Source organism: Schistocerca nitens, chromosome 7 (assembly GCF_023898315.1).
Source record: "Schistocerca nitens isolate TAMUIC-IGC-003100 chromosome 7, iqSchNite1.1, whole genome shotgun sequence".
Classification (NCBI taxonomy): domain Eukaryota; kingdom Metazoa; phylum Arthropoda; class Insecta; order Orthoptera; family Acrididae; genus Schistocerca; species Schistocerca nitens.
Genome location: NC_064620.1, coordinates 322,944,922 through 322,961,783, shown reverse-complemented (window position 1 = coordinate 322,961,783; position 16,862 = coordinate 322,944,922). Strand labels below are relative to the sequence as shown.

Here is a 16,862-nt window from a genome sequence, read left to right as displayed (position 1 = left end):
ATGTCTTACTAGCTCCCCCAAAAACTGAAAGCGGTGAACCATTTAGAAACTGAGTGAGGACATATAAAAGGCGGCATAACCTACGGAACATTTTTGTTACACGACTACTACTTAAGAATAAGCAGTATTTATAGAAAAATAGAAATTTTCAATTTTTAATTCGAGTTTTATTCGAAAATTGTTCATTTGTTACGTGAAACAGGGCGTTGTTGTAGTAAATACATATTTACCATATAGCACTAGGAAAGGTAATCACTTCAAAAAGAGGTAAAATTAAAATAAAACACAAAATAAAAACATATCAAACGTCGCTTCAATTCTTCGTTGAACTTACATAAAACATGTTTCTGGTATTTACAAACAACTTTCGCATTTATCAATCATACCAAGAAACTCTTGTCTCTGATCATGATGAGAGCGTTCCGCTGAGTATAAAATAAAAACAACAATTATATAGATTATTTTATGTTCCTTCATGAAAACTATACTTACAACAAAAGTAGCCACTTTGGTTACAGAAAAGCGCAGAAGTTACATAGTTAAGTAATTTTTATTGCTTTAAAAATCCAGTTTATATTATGTAAGGACGCAAAGTTCACAGTGTACTGATATTGAACGATGTACAGTTCTAATTATATGCAAAACAAACAAACTAAAAGCAAAGAGAAGCCGCCGGCTCTCAGAGTCTCTCTTTCATTCATTCATTAGTGTCTCTTTCCCTAGAAATGCTACCAATATTACCTGCAATCCTACCATTTACTATGTCATTTATGTAGTCTACCAATCCTACAGAACCGCATTTTTGGTAGAGCGCAACTTTACTGTTGTCTCAATCGACTACTCGTGACAAGTAAGTCTACTGCAAGGCCCCTAGTGTTTTATTCCCGTTTTATTTATGCTCGTCACGAGACATCGTTTTCGGTTGCACAGCAGCACCAAAATTACATGTGTTGTCACAGCTGTCTGTTGTGCAGTTTCGCATCTCAATGGTGGAAAGTGAGCCTATGAGGTGCCATCCTCTTTTCGAAAGAATCGAAATACATTAACAGAATGTAACGTCTATTAATGGCAAAAACGAAGTTCAAAGTGGATGTTTTTGACAAAGAGCACACCGGTAGGGTAAATTCTCCGCACTTCAGAGAGCCGGCAAAATGGGAAACGTTTCGTCAGATATTTCAAAACTTGTAAATTCATTTGCTCTTTAGTAAAGACAATATATACTTATAAGCATATCCAGCAATATTTACAAAGCAGAAACAAGCGCATTTTTATTTTGTCATTTGTATTTTGGTTATCTTTCTAAGCGATAAAAAACATTGAACTTTATTTTCCTCATAAAATAAATCAGATATTTTTCACTACTGCAAAAATTTTCATCAAAATAATTATCTAATTTGTGTTCTTATTTATGCATAGTGTAGGCATTTTCTCTGTCCAGGTGCTCTGCCGTTAAAGCTCTAGCGAAACAGCACTAGTAGAAAATACTAGACCATTGAGAACCTTCGCAATGTATCACGAAAAAAAACTAACAACAAAACAAAGATTAAGGTGGCGCAAAATCCATTATGAAATGAAATTAAATAAATTCTGACATCAGCCGTAATTGGATACTGAAATGAATTCAATGGCGACAAGTAAAAATTTGTACCGGACCGGCACTGCAATCCAGATTTGCCACTTCACGTGAGCAGTCGCCTTAACCGCTTCGGCTATCTGAGCACGCTTTCCGTCCGACACGAATTTCCAACTTGTCACACTTATCACACACTACTCACGTATTGCCTCTCGCCACCATATTCGTTACTTGCCGCATCAGGCTGGATTCCCACAGGAGTTCTGTAGAGAAGTTGCGTCCACACTAAAATGATCGCAATGGCCGTATATGTTTGTATAAAGGATGATTCAGCAGACGCAGGCTATGGGTTTTATTCAACCTGTAAAACCTTCAGAATCCACGCACGAGATTTTCATTTTCCCTCACTTGCTACGTGCAAGCTGCTAGTCATACAGAAAAAATTTGCGGGACCTTTTTGTAGGAAATTTAATTAAGTTTTGCACTGGGATACGTTTACGCTAAAGGCCATACTTTTCTAATTACTCAAGGAAAACGTACAAAAGTGACATTCAAACGAAATTTTCTTGAATTACTCAAAAACCGTGGCCCCCAGCGAAAAGTATCCCAGTAGAGAATTTAACTACATTAAATTTGCTACAAAAAAATTCTGTTCATTTTTTCTGTAGGACTAATTATTTGCGCGTAGCAAGTGAGAGAATATCTCACGTGTGGTTTTTGAAGGCGTTGTGGTTTGCATAAAACCCACAGGTAGAGGCAACTGAATTACACTGCATGTGTGGTATCTGTTCTTTTGGACATGGGAACATGAAATGGTCGTCTGCTTGGGTGCATCATATTTTATAATGTGAACTGAACGATGTGCTCCTATACACTTGTGCCTGTAGCAGTATTCTACTCTCAGGTCTGCCACAGATCGCAATCTGTCCTCCAGAGCAGGCTAGCCACCGACATTTAACACCCCGTCATCTACTCGTCTCACCGTCCTTCAGTCACTTTCCATAGACGCAGGTTAACACATGACCCGCTTCGCCACACTGAGATGCTCGGTCCCAACCGCCAACCTGTTCCAATCTGACCTTTATCAAAATCGCTTATTTCTGGCGGGTATCGTCGCTAGAATGATTCCCTATTATGTACTGCCTCACGTAGTCACAACGCCACTTTAGGTAGCAGTCATAATGTTTTGCCTCATGAGTGTATGCATAGATACATACACTACTGCCCATTAAAATTGATACACCACGAAGATGACGTGCTACAGACGCGAAATTTAACCAATAGGATGAAGATGCTGTGATATGCAATTGATTAGCTTTTCAGAGCATTCGCACTAAGTTGGCGCCGGTGGCGACATCTACAAAGTGCTGACATGAGGAAAGTTTCCAACCGATTTCTTATACACAAACAGCAGATGACCGGCGTTGCCTGGTGAAATGTTGTTGTGATGCCTCGTGTAAGGAGGAGTAATACGTTCCATCACGTTTCCGACTTTTATAAAGATCGGATTGTAGTCTATCGCGATTGCGGTTTATCGTATCGCGACATTGCTGCTCGCGTTGGTCGAGATCCAATGACTGTTAGCAGAATATGGAATCAGTGGGTTCAGGAGGGTAATACGGAACGCCGTGCTGGATTCCAACGGCCTCGTATCACTAGCAGTCGAGATGACAGGCATCTTATCCGCATGGCTGTAATGGATCGTGCACCCACGTCTCGATCCCTGAGTCAACAGATGGGGACGTTTGTAAGTCAACAACCATCTGCATGAACAGTTCGACGACGTTTGCAGCAGCATGACTATCAGCTCGGAGACCATGGCTGCGGTTATCCTTGACGCTGCATCACAGACAGGAGCGCCTGCGATGGTGTACTCAACAACGAACCTGTGTGCACGAATGGCAAAACGTCATTTTTTCGAATGAATCCAGGTTCTGTTTACAGCATCATGATGGTCGCATCCGTGTTTGGCGACATCGCGGTGAACGCACATTGGAAGCGTGTATTCGTCATCGCCATATTGGCGTACCACCCGGCGTGATGGTATGGGGTGCGATGGGTTACACGTCTCGGTCACCTCTTGTTCACATTGACGCCGCTTTGAACAGTGGACGTTACATTTCAGATGTGTTACGACCCGTGGCTCTACCCTTCATTCGATCCCTGCGAAACACTACATTTCAGCAGGATAATGCACAACCTCATGTTGCAGGTCCTGTACGGGCCTTTCTGGATACAGAAAATGTTCAACAGCTGCCCTGGCCAGCACAGCTTCCAGATCTCTCATGAACTGAAAACGCCTGGTCAATGGTGGCCGAGCAACTGGCTCCTCACAATTCTCCAGTCACTACTCTTGATGAACTGTGGTATTGTGTTGAAGCTGCATGGGCAGCTGTACCTGTACACGCCATCCAAGCTCTGTTGGACTCAATGCTCAGGCGTATCAAGGCCGTTATTACGGCCAGAGGTGGTTGTTCTGGGTACTGATTACTCAGGATCTATGCACCGAAATTGCGTGAAAATGTAATCACATGTCATTTCTAGTATAATATATTTCTCCAATGAATACCCGTTTATCATCTGCATTTCTTCTTGGTGTAGCAATTTTAATGGCCAGTAGTGTATGTACAGACTCATGAAACATACATAAGATGTTTGTTTTGACGTTGAACAACTAAATACCTCGAAAAATACCAAACATTATCTAGATAATATTTTAAGGGGGACATCTGTCTTTTCTAGAACTGGCCACATACTGAACCCCCCGCCCCCCCTCCACGCACCATCCTATGAGGAACAACGTTTTGTTTCCAAATAGGAACTCCCAATTTTTACTGCAGATTCGGATTCTAAGCCAATAAATACGCAAGCATTTTTTTTGTTGTAATTAATGGAAGACGGTGCTGTAAATGATGACATTTTTGCAACTATGGACCGACTCGTTTGATTTTCCACTACATTTTTGATACAAATGCCAACTTTTTTTCTAAACAGTTGGTACAATCGTTAAAAATTTAATTTGAAAAATTTTATTATACAGCAAAAAAAAAAAGAGTGTACGGCATCGTTAGCCAGGAGGCCCCATCCGGGGAAGTTTGGCCGCCAAGTGCAAGGCTTATTTCAGTCGACGCCACATTGGGTGACCCACGCGCCGGTGATGAGGATAGAACGATGATGATGAAAACACAACACCCATTCTCCGATCGGAGAAAATCTCCAACCCGGCCGGCAATCGAACGCAGGCCCGCGTGCATGGCAGGAGGGCACGTAACCACCCAGCTAAGCAGGCAGACTATACAGCAAAAATTATACGTTTACTCAAATAAGCTACTTATAACGTAACTTAGTTTCCTGTTGCCTTCAGCGTTGAGACCCCACACCGTCAGGATACTTGATTTCAGCGAGTCCCCTCGAATCTCACTACCAGAGTGACTGATTTCCCATCCAACTGCCGTAACTCTCGCGCCGATTACAGCGCCATCCACCGTAAATGGAAAAAAATTGTCTCAGGTTAACTCTAGGTATTTTGTGGCGTATAATTTGAATCTGCAATAAAAAAGAGAGGGTTCCCGTTTGAAAATGAAAAGTTGGGGAGGGGGGGGGGGAGTATTAGGTGGTGACCAGTTTTAGCACAGGCAGATATTCCCTCTGAAAATAAAGTCCAGTCATATTAGTGCGACCGCCGGCCGCTGTGGCCGAGCGGTTCTAGGCGCTTAAGTCCAGAACAGCGTTGCTGCTACGGTCGTAGGTTCGAATCTATCTCGGGTATGGATGTATGTGATGTACTTGGTTAGTTAGGCTTAAGTAGTTCTTAAGTCTAGGAGACTGATGACCTCAGATGTTAAGTCCCATAGTGCTTAGAGCCGTTTTATTAATGTGACCACCTGTCAAAAATCTGAAAACCCCTCTTGCAGCAAAGATCTCTGCCAGACGTCCAGAAAGAAAGTCAGTGAGGTTCTGGAAGGCACTGAAAGGGATGTGGAGCCATTTTGATTCCAGTGCTGTAGCCAGCTGCGGTACATTACTCGGTTGCATACCCGATCTAGATGGCCCAACACATTCTCAATTGGGTTTAAATCCGTGGAGTTTGGTGGCCAGGGGAGTACGGTAAACACATCCTGGTGCTCTTCGAAACATGCATGTACAGTGCAAGCTGTGTGACAAGTTGCAATGCCCTGCTGGTAGATGCCATCGTGCCGAGGAAAATCAAACTGCATATAGAGGTAGACATGGTCCCCAATGGTGGACGCATATTTGTGTTCATCCACTGTGCCGTCTAGAATGACGAGATCACCCAGGGAATGCTACGAAAGTCCCTCTGGCCGTAACGCTCCCTCCTCCAGCCTGTATCCTTGCGACGATTGTTGCACGAAATTTGCTTTCAGACGTTTTCCGCTGTACACGCGAACGGCTAGCTGCCTGATGGAGCATGAAACATGATTCAGTTGAAAGGGCCACCTGTCGCCATTCACCGAACGTTCAGTTGCGGTACTGGCGAGCAAATTCCAGCCTTCACCGCCGATGCATGGGTGCATGAAGCTGGCGCCTGCTACGGAGGCCCATACGTAGCAACGTCTGAACGGTAGTTGAGAAGACACTGTTGGTAGCCCCTTGGTCCACCTGGCAGTTGCTTAACAGTTGCACGACTCTTCGCCCATACACATCTCCGCACCCGTCGTTTACCCCTGTCATCTATGGCCCGCAGTGCACCACAGCTGCATCGGCGCTGGTTTTCGGTAGCACCGTTTTGCCACTCGCGGTATACTTGAACTACGACAGCATGCGAACACTTTACAAACCCAGCCATTTCGGAAATGCTTCCTCGCTTGACCTGAAAGCCAATAATCAAGCAGTTGTGGTCGTCACACAGATCATTTGGTTTTCACATTATGACAACTACTGCACTGTGTTCCGCGTCGTCCCTCGACAACTACTGCACTGTATTCCACTGCTAGTGCTGCCACACCTGCCTTTTTTTTACTTTCTTTATTGGATTTCGATTCCCTCCTGCCCCCCCCCCCCCCCCCCCCCCCCCGAGAGGCGGCGGCGGGCTGGTAGCATCACAATACGCCGCTCTGCAGCCTACAGAAAAGTTAAAAAACATAATTAGGAGATATAACAATGAAAGCAGGCGATAAAAACGGTGACTGTTAAAAACTGAAACAAGCGAAAAGTTTGCGAATAAAAAAACAAAAGGTCTGTGATGCTGATTAAAACACATAGTAATTAGACAGGCACAATTAAAAAACACAACGACAGTCTGGTTTCCATTCGCAACAGTTAAAAACACACCTAGTAACAGCATGGTGGCTGGTCGCAACACTGACAGGGGATCCACAGCACTGAACACTCACTTAAAACAGCATCATAGAGGCGACACGGTGTCAGTTGGGGGCGTGGGAAGGACCTGGACCAATGAGGGAGGAAAAAGGGGAGAGGAGAGGATAAGGAAAGAGGAGGGAGCCGATGGAGGGAGAGGACATAGGAAAAGGGGGGCAGGGCAGATGCGAGAAGGAGTGAGAAAGGCAGTGGAGGGGAAAGCAAAAGGACTCAGGGGAGGGAAGGGAGTCAGAGAGAGGGTAGGTGGGGAAAAACATGATGGAAGGGGGAGAGAGGGAGAACGGGATAAGGTTAGAGGGAGGGCAGGGGAGGTGAGGATCAGAGTTGATAGGAGGGATAAATGGAGGGATAGAGGGCATCATTCAGGAGGGGGAGTCAAGCCACAATTGGAAAGGAGATTAAGGGTGTAGAGGTGGAGGGTAAGGGGGACACAATGGTGAAGGTGTGGCAGAGGGTGGGGGTTGGAGAGGAGAGGAGCAACCAGGGGATGAGGGGGATTAAGTCGGCAGGAGGTGTAGAGGACGTGGATATGTGAAAAGGAACAGATGGGAAAAGACTCAGGTCATAGAGGGTGTGGGGGACGGGAGGTGTATGCAGAAGGTGAGATGGAGTGCATGGTGCTCCAGGATCTGGAGGGACTTATAGAATTTGGGGGAGGGAGGGATATCCAGGTGGGACTGGCATAACAGATTAAGGATTTGTAGGTGCGGGGAATGGTAGAGGGGCTCAACCCCCATTTCTGCCCAGAGGGCAGTTTACGGAGTTGGAGGCAGTTGTGGGCTTTGGATTGGATATGGAGATGAGGGATCCAGATGAGGTGACATAGTGAGGCCAAGGTAGGTGAGGGTGGGGAAAAGGCGGACAGGACGGGTGTAGATGGTAAGGGAAAAATCAAGGAGCTGGAAGGAGCGAGTGGTATGACCTACGGTGATTGCCTGGGTCTTGGAAGGATTAATTTGCAGGAGCTACTGGTCACAGCATATGGCAAGGAGCAAGGGCAAGGAAGGCGGTGTCATAAGCATACTGCACGAGGTGTAGTGGAGGGGTGGGGGGGGCATATCTGGCATGTACAGGAGGTAGAAGAGAGGGGGGAGGACAGAGCCCTGGGTTCAAATGGTTCAAATGGTTCTGAGCACTATGGGACTCAACTGCTGAGGTCATTAGTCCCCTAGAACTTAGAACTAGTTAAACCTAACTAACCTAAGGACATCACAAACATCCATGCCCGAGGCAGGATTCGAACCTGCAACCGTAGCGGTCTTGCGGTTCCAGAGCCCTGGGTCACACCTGCGGAGGGGTCGAAGGTGTGGCAATTGGCGTTATGGATGGTAACATAGGAGGGGAGGAGGCAATCAGACGGACATAGTTGATAGGAAGGGTGTACGTCTGGAGTTTAAACAGGAGACCGGGATACCATACAGGGTCGTAGGCCTTTTCAAAGGCGAGGGAGACAAAAATGGAGGAGCGACTGGAGTTAAGCTAGAGGGAGAGGAGATGAGTGAGGCGTAGGAGTTGGTCACCGGCAGAGAAGGAAGGTCGAAAGCCACACTGGGTGTTGGTGAGGTGGTGGTATCAGTGGAGGTGGTGATGGATGCGCCGGGTAAGGATGGATTCTAAGAGGTTTCTGAACACCGAGGTGAGACATATAGGATGATAGGAAGAGGCATTAGATGGTGGTTGTTGGGTTTTGAGAACATCAGGATACAGGAGATTTTCCACTGCCACCTGCCATCTGTGAGTGGTTACTGTACGTTAGCACGAACATAGGCGGTTGTGACATAAATGTGACTGGACCGTGTTATCTCTACATCTGGAACTTTTTTTGCGTAATTGGTGAGTAATTGGTTGTTCCAAAGTAAAAAAAAAAAAACAACGTGTAGATGTTTTTGTGTGGTGAAAAAAGCGATTGTGTGATTGCTGGTTGTGTTCTCACTAAGCGAATATGTTTCTGAAAGGCGCGAGGTCTTCCCCGACGAGAACTGCAAAAGCGACGGTGAACGGGCAGGGCAGCTTGTCGCCGCCGCCAGCAGATGGCTCTGCCGCCAAGGGCAGCCCGCAGCACCAGGCCAAGGGGTCGCCTACCCGCGCCGTACACCACCAGCGGCCGGCCAGGGGCGCCGCCGAGGACTCGATTAACGAGGGCGCGACCCTCCACAACGGCCACAACCACAACCACGCCTACAACAACCACAGCCACACGACGACGCTGCCGCGCCGGCACCAGCGCAGCCCGCCGCAGGCGACAGACGCGAGCCCGCAGCGCAGAGCGCCGCCGCTGCAGCAACAGCTGCGCGCGCAGCGCCTCGCCGGCGCCTTCCCCGCGGGCTTCCTCAAGGCGGCCGCGGCGGCCGCAGCTGCGGCGGCTGCGCACGACGAGCGCTGGATCGACGGCCCGCGCGTCTCCAGGAGCAGGGTCGCCAGCGACGCCAAGTTCATCGCCGGCAAGAGGGAGACCTGGATCGACGGTCCGCTCAAGGTAACGCACTACTCCGTCTGCTTCTACAAGGCAACGTCAGGCAGTAAGCTTTTTGAAATTCTAATATTTTTTTGACATTCTATTGAACATTCTTCACACTAAACAATACTAAGTAAACTCACTGGACTAAGTAAGCTCTCTGGACTGTGCACGCGCCCCTGTGTACACACAAAGACGAATCGTTAAGCCGTTACTGATAGTGTAGCAATCGAGCCGCGTGCTCAACTGTGAGTGCAATGTCTCTACATGAGGAGGAGGAGGAGCTTAGTGTTTAACGTCCCGTCGACAACGAGGTCATTAGAGACGGAGCGCAAGCTCGGGTGAGGGAAGGATGGGGAAGGAAATCGGCCGTGCCCTTTCAAAGGAACCATCCCGGCATTTGCCTGAAGCGATTTAGGGAAATCACGGAAAACCTAAATCAGGATGGCCGGAGACGGGATTGAACCGTCGTCCTCCCGAATGCGACTCTACATGAGCATAAAGCGGTAGGGATCAGACATTTATGTTTCAAGCGCACGTTCTACTTAAATATCGGTAAATGTAAGGACGTGACAGAGAGGCAAAAAGGCACAATCGTGTTTGACGCTGCCCGTGGCCTTACAGTGTGTAATGTCGCTGGATTTGTTGGTGTTTCGCGGTAGATTGGTCCACATTGTCTATAAGCAGTGGTGAAACACACGTGGCCACGAATCATGACGTCAGAACTGTGGTCGGGAAAAAATCCTGACTGAGAGGGCCCAGAGGTGCGTTTCGTGGCTTCTGAATCAAAATCGCTTTCAAATCCGACAGGAATTGCTGCAGGCGGTGAATAAAGGTCCATTCCAACCTGTTAGTGAGGGAACATTGCGACTGGAGTTGCATGCATTGAACATTTGGAGTGGTCACCTCACAAGAGGCCCTTGCTGACATGGGCACATAAAGACGACAGCAAAGGTCATTGGGCTGGAAGAATATGTTATTGGTTTTCTGAACACTTCACTACTTTCTTACACCTCGACTGACCTGTGAAATCAGCTGACTCTAACTACCATAGCAGATATGTGGGACATGCTAGAACGGTGGGTAGAACTCAGACATCAGCATCCCCGCATTTTGGTACAACTGCACAACCAGGTCCTCAGCGAGTGGCTTAGCCCGAATGAGACGTACTCGCACCATCTTGAGGACTCACTTCCAATTGAATCCAGGCGGTTGTCAAGTGCAAGGCGCAGTTACACCATATTAAATTATGATTTCTCTAGGGGTGATTAATTTGCTGTCTGATGAGCTCATAACACGTTTCCTATTATAAGGGGTGAACAAATATTTTCCGTTTGCAGACGATGCTACATCTTATATGCAACTTAGCGCGATTCCGATGTGGGTGTATAAACAGGGACTAAGACAAGGGGATAGTGCTGCCTTCGAAGGGAAACTTTTTGATTGCACCTTATGTACTTAAATAATTCGATGTCATAAGAATGTTCAAGGTGAGCATAAAATCTTTCCCTGATTTTAAAATTTTATTTCTAAGGAACTATGCTAGCTGCATCTGTGTGCTTGCTTGCGTGGTAGTTTAATTCGTAAAGCTTTCTTTGGATACACTTCAGCTTGTGCTCCATTTATTGCCGAACACGATACAAAATTTCTCTCGATGTCTCTGCCAACATCTCATTGTTTTCCACGTCTACAGCATCTCATATTCAGGACGTTAAACTCTGCATATCTGGAGTGTTGAACATAGCTCTTTATCATGCAGGACTGGTGAACAAATAACCCCAGTGTGATGGTGTATCATCTTGTTGAATTACTGCCCAAAAATGAAATTCCTGTAAGTAAAGTGCAACTTTAAGTTCAATGTTGGCATACCATGAGTGTGTTATGCATGCAGTTGTGAAGTTACCATAGGTTACCATAGACTATCATAAGTAAGAGTAGACTACGACAGTTTTCCTAGTAGCCTTCATCAGTTCGTACCCACGTTACCTGTATATTAGGTGTGTTGTGTACCTATCAGGTATTACCTCATAACGATCATGTAGTTTTCATATGCAATCAGTTTCTTACTTCATTCCCCAAGAAACTGGAAGTGATGAACCACCTAGACACTGAGGGAGGATATGTAAATGGCCACATAAACTATGGAACATTTTTGTTCTACATAATCGTCGTGTCTGTTACCTAAAAACGCCAAAATTGAAATGATCAATGTTTAATACAGGTTTTATTTGAAAATTGATGATTTCTAATGTGAATTAGAGGGATGCTGCAGTAAAATAAGAAAAAAATACAGGTTTATTGTGCACGCATGCATGCATGTGTGAATGAACAGACATTGGTGACGATCTACAGCTATAGTAATATTACGAAATTTTCTCGTAACTGCGAATATTTTTGACGACATACCTATTGATGTCACATGCAACGACAGACGGCCAAAACGACGACAATACTAGCGTTCAACACGTTTGTCTCAATCCTGTTACGGAAATTCAGGTAAGCTGCGAGCAGGGAAGGGGGGGGGGGGAGGGGGGGGGCGTAGACACTGTGGCATGTGGAAGCGAGCAGGAACAGCCGAGATGGTTAAGGCCACTGCTCACAATAAGCGTGAAATCCGGTTTTATGACCCGGTCCGATAAAAAATTTCATGTGTCACCAAAAGGTTTGATTTCCGTGCCTAACGCAGCTGATACCAGAAACATTCGCAACTGCGACAAAATTTAGTGGTTTATATTCTCGTTTGTTTACACTCGTGGCCAGCTCCCATGTTACAGGTCCGCACTATACACCCAGGTAAAAGTCAAGGGATACCAGCTAATACCGTGTCGGAGATCCATTTGCCAGGTGTAGTGCAGCATCTCGACGTGGCATCCACTCAATAAGTCGTTAGTAGTCCCCTGAAGAAATACTGAACCACGCTGCGTCTATAGCCGTCAATAATTCCGACAGAGTCACCGGTGCAGGGTTTTGTGCACGAACCGACTTCTCGATTATGTCCCATGCCGGGAGCTCTGGATGGCCAAATCACTCGCTCGAATTGACAGAATGTTCTTTAAACCATTCGCGAAGAATTGTGATCCGGTTGCCTGGCACATTGTCATCAATAAAACTGAAGTCTTTTAATGATTACAAAAGGTCTCCAAGTATCCGAAGATAACCATTTCCAGTCAATGACCCAGTCCATTTCATGTAAACACATCTCTCACCATTATGGAGCCACCACCGGTTTGGACGGTGCCTTGTTGACAACGTGGATCCATGGTTTCGTAGGGTTTGATTCAAATGGCTCTCAGCACTATGGGACTTAACATCTGTGGTCATCAGTCCCTTAGAACTTAGAACTACTTAAACCTAACTAACCTAAGGACATCACACACATCCATGCCCGAGGCAGGATTCGAACCTGCGACCGTAGCGGTCACGCGGTTCCAAACTGAAGCGCCTAGAACCGCACTGCCACAACGGCCGGCTTTGTGGGGTTTGAGCCACAGTCGAACCCTAGCATGATCTCCTACCTGGAATCGGGACTCATGTGGACAGGTTTCAGTTTTGCAGTCGTTTAGCGTCCAACTGATATGGTAACAAGCCTAGGAGAGATGCTGCAGGCAATGTGGTTTTAGCAAAGGCACTCGCGTCGGTCATCTGCTGCCGTAGCCCATTAACGCCACATTTCGCCGCACTGCCCAAATACACTACTGGCCATTGAAATTGCTACACCACGAAGATGACGTGCTAAAGACGCGAAATTTACAGGAAGATGATGCTGTGATATGCAAACGATTATCTTTCCAGAGCATTCACACAAGGTTGGTGCCGGTGGCGACACCTACAACGTGCTGACATGAGGAAAGTTTCCAAACTATTTCTCATACATAAACAGCAGTTGACCGGCGTTGCCTGGTGAAACGTTGTTGTGATGCCTCGTGTAAGGAGGAGTAATACGTACCATCACGCTTCCGACTTTTATAAAGGTCGGATTGTAGCCTATCGCGATTGCGGTTTATCGTATCGCGACATTGCTGCTCGCGTTGGTCGATATCCAATGACTGTTAGCAGAATATGGAATCGGTGGGTTCAGGAGGATAATACAGAACGCCGTGCTGGATCCCAACGGCCTCGTATCACTAGCAGTCGAGATGACAGGCATCTTATCCGCATGGATGTAACGGATCGTGCACCCACGTCTCGATCCCTGAGTCAACAGATGGGGATGTTTGCAAGACAACAACCATCTGCGCGAACAGTTCGACGACGTTTGTAGCAGCATGGACTATCAGCTCGGAGACCATGGCTGCGGTTACCCTAGACGCTGCATCACAGACAGGAGCGCCTGCGATGGTGTACTCAACGACGAACCTGGGTGTACGAATGGCAAAACGTCATTTTTTCGAATGAATCTAGGTTCTGTTTACAGCATCATGATGGTCGCATCCGTGTTTGGCGACATCGCGGTGAATATACATTGGAAGCGTGTATTCGACATCGCCATACTGTCGTATCACCCGGCGTGATGGTAGGGGGCGTCATTGGTTACACGTCTCGGTCACCTCTTGTTCGCATTGTCGGCACTTTGAACAGTGGACGTTACATTTCAAATGTGTTACGACCCGTGGCTCTTCCCTTCATTCGATCCCTGCGAAACGCTACATTTCAGCAGGATAATGCACGACCGCATGTTGCAGGTCCTGTACAGGCCTTTCTGGATACAGAAAATGTTCAACTGCTGCCCTGGCCAGCACGTTCTCCACATCCCTCACTAACTGAAAACGTCTGGTCAATGGTGGCCGAGCAACTGGCTCCTCACAATACGCCAGTCAGTACTGTTGATGAACTGTGGTATCGTGTTGAAGCTGCATGGGTAGCTGTACCTGTACACGCCATCCAAGCTCTGTTGGACTCAATGCTCAGGCGTATCAAGACCGTTATTACGGCCAGAGGTGGTTGTTCTGGGTACTGATTTCTCAGGATCTTGCACCGAAATTGCGTGAAAATGTAATCACATGTCAGTTTTAGTATAATATATTTCTTCAATGAACACCCGTTTATCATCTGCAATTCTTCTTAGTGTAGCAATTTTAATGGCCAGTAGTGTAGATACGTTTGTATTACGTCTCAGATTGATGTCTGAGGTGGTTTCAGGGAGTGTTGCTTGTTTGTTAGCACTGTTAGCTCTACAGAAACGCCGCTACTCTCGGTCGTTAAGTGAAGGCCACTCCCTAACGAGTTCCGAAATGGAATTGCCATGTGTCTGGCAAACAATTTCTCACTAATCACCTAAGTACAAATGACAGCTCCGCCAATGAACTTCCTTTTATACCGTGTGTACGCTATACTACCGCCGTCTGTTCATGCGTATATCGCTATCCCATGATTTCTGTCACCTAAGTGTATTATCCACACTATAATATTGGGGACTTGGAGCTGTGGAGTGCTCGGGGCCAGAATGGGACAATTGCCGGAGGCGTTGCAAACACTGAATATGCCAGCACTTTGACTCTGCAGACTCTAAACGCAAAAAGCTTAGAGAGTGTACCGTGGTGCAGGTGGAGGACGTGACGCAGCCGCAGCCGCAGGCGCTGATGAACGGCTACAAGAGCCACGGCGGCGGCGGCCCGGCGACCTACGGCTACATGGACACGCACAAGCAGAGCATGATCAAGCGCTGGGTGGAGAACCAGACGCTGCAGGCGCAACGGCAGCTGCTACTGCAGCAGCGGCCTCCGGCCACGGGCGCCGGCGCCGACGAGGACACGGGCGCCGAGGCCGACGACGACGCCGCCACGCTGACGAGCACCAGCTTCGTCAGCGACGAGGGCAGCGAGCCGCCGCCGCCGGCGCCCGCCGCCGAGCACCTGTTCAGCGCTCTCGTCTCCGGCCTCGCCACCGCCGGCGGCAAGGCGGCCGTCCTGCCAGACGAAGAGGAACTCAAGATCGACTCCAGGGAGGTCGAGGGCATGGAGGAGACCAGCACCGAGGACGACTGCCGTAACCTCTATAACGACTCGCTCAACAAAGGTCAGTCTCCAGTCATTTCTAACGCGTTTCCTAGATCTGTGCGACTTTCCGTGCGTACTAGGCGCATACAGCCGTTGCGCGAAGAGGCAAGTAGGAGCATGCACAGTTGCAAAATCGCACAAGCCTATGAATTGTGTGCACAGAGGCACAGGCGTATTCCCGTAGCAGACGGGGAGACACATGCCTCTACTTGCGTGTGGGGGAAGTACAGCCGCACGGCCACTATAGTCGAGACGGCGTAAGAATGACAGCTCGCAGCATTGTTGCCAGCTATCAACTGCGAAGCGCTAACGGGTGCAGCCGTCTCCAGCGTTGTGACAACACTGAGGCGTTGCCATAGAGACGTTTAGAAAATCACGTTTTGTTGTTGGTTGAGGTAGGCAGGCGATTCCACTGCGCCCAACCTACAACAACTGTCAGGGTCAACTTACGCTGCCGGCCGCGGTGGCAGTGCGGTTCTAGGCGCTGCAGTCCGGAACCGTGGGACTGCTACGGTCGCAGGTTCGAATCCTGCCTCGGGCATGGATGTGTGTGATGTCCTTAGGTTAGTTAGGTTTAACTAGTTCTAAGTTCTAGGGGACTAATGACCTCAGCAGTTGAGTCCCATAGTGCTCAGAGCCATTTGAACCATTTTATTGCCTGCCGTGTGCAGCGATTACTTTGTTTACCACTATTATTTCCCAACATTCAATACAGCCAAGAACCCGATGACAATGCAATATTAACTAGCTTTGTTGTCTAGTGTGTGGTGGAATGGTTCAAATTGGTCTAAGCACTATGGTACTTAACATCTGAGGTCATCAGTCCCATAGACTTAGAACTACTTAAACCTAACTAACCTAAGGACATCACACACATCCATGCCCGAGGCAGGATTCGAACCTGCGATCGTAGCAGCAGTGCGGTGCCGGACTGAAGCGCCTAGAAACGCTCGGCCACAGCGGCTGGCAGTGTGTGGCGGAGGGCACTTTGTTTACCACTATAGTTTTCTAATAAGTTAGGGACTTGAAATCCTAAACATAGCTCAGAATTCGATTACAATGCAATATTAACCCGCTTACTTGTCTTGTGTGTGGCGGAGGGTACTTTGTGTACCACTGCTATTTCCCCCTATTCCTGTTCTATTTGAAAATGTTTCGTGGTATAATCGGTAGTCCTTTGGTAAGTCCCTGCGTGAGCCTTATTCTCTGTTATTCTTGCCTTAGAGATCTTTTCATGAGGTAACCGTAGGAAGAAGCGATGTATTGGTTGCCTCAGGTGAGGAGAAACTGAAATACACCTAAGATTTACTACATGTCTCTGTTGTAATCATCAAAACGTTTGAAACTGATAGAAATATTTGACACGCACTAAACTAAAAAGCAGACAACAATTACTAAAATAAAAACTTATTAAGTATAACGCATTTTTAAAACGAATTAAAAAGCATAAAATAATTTCTCATAGTCCCATACAGATCCCTGATCCACACAGATAGGT

At 47.2% G+C, this 16,862-nt stretch overlaps 1 protein-coding gene across 1 annotated transcript in view; it reads left to right on the top strand.

Moving 5' to 3' along the window:
• Positions 1 to 16,862, top strand: part of LOC126195600 (kinesin-like protein KIF26B) — a 279,531-nt gene that overhangs the window by 202,452 nt on the left and 60,217 nt on the right. Inside the window, exons 10-11 of the mRNA XM_049934226.1 lie at positions 8,869 to 9,389; positions 14,912 to 15,383. Of these exons, the coding sequence (XP_049790183.1) occupies positions 8,869 to 9,389; positions 14,912 to 15,383 (993 nt within the window). The remainder of the gene's footprint in view (positions 1 to 8,868; positions 9,390 to 14,911; positions 15,384 to 16,862) is intronic.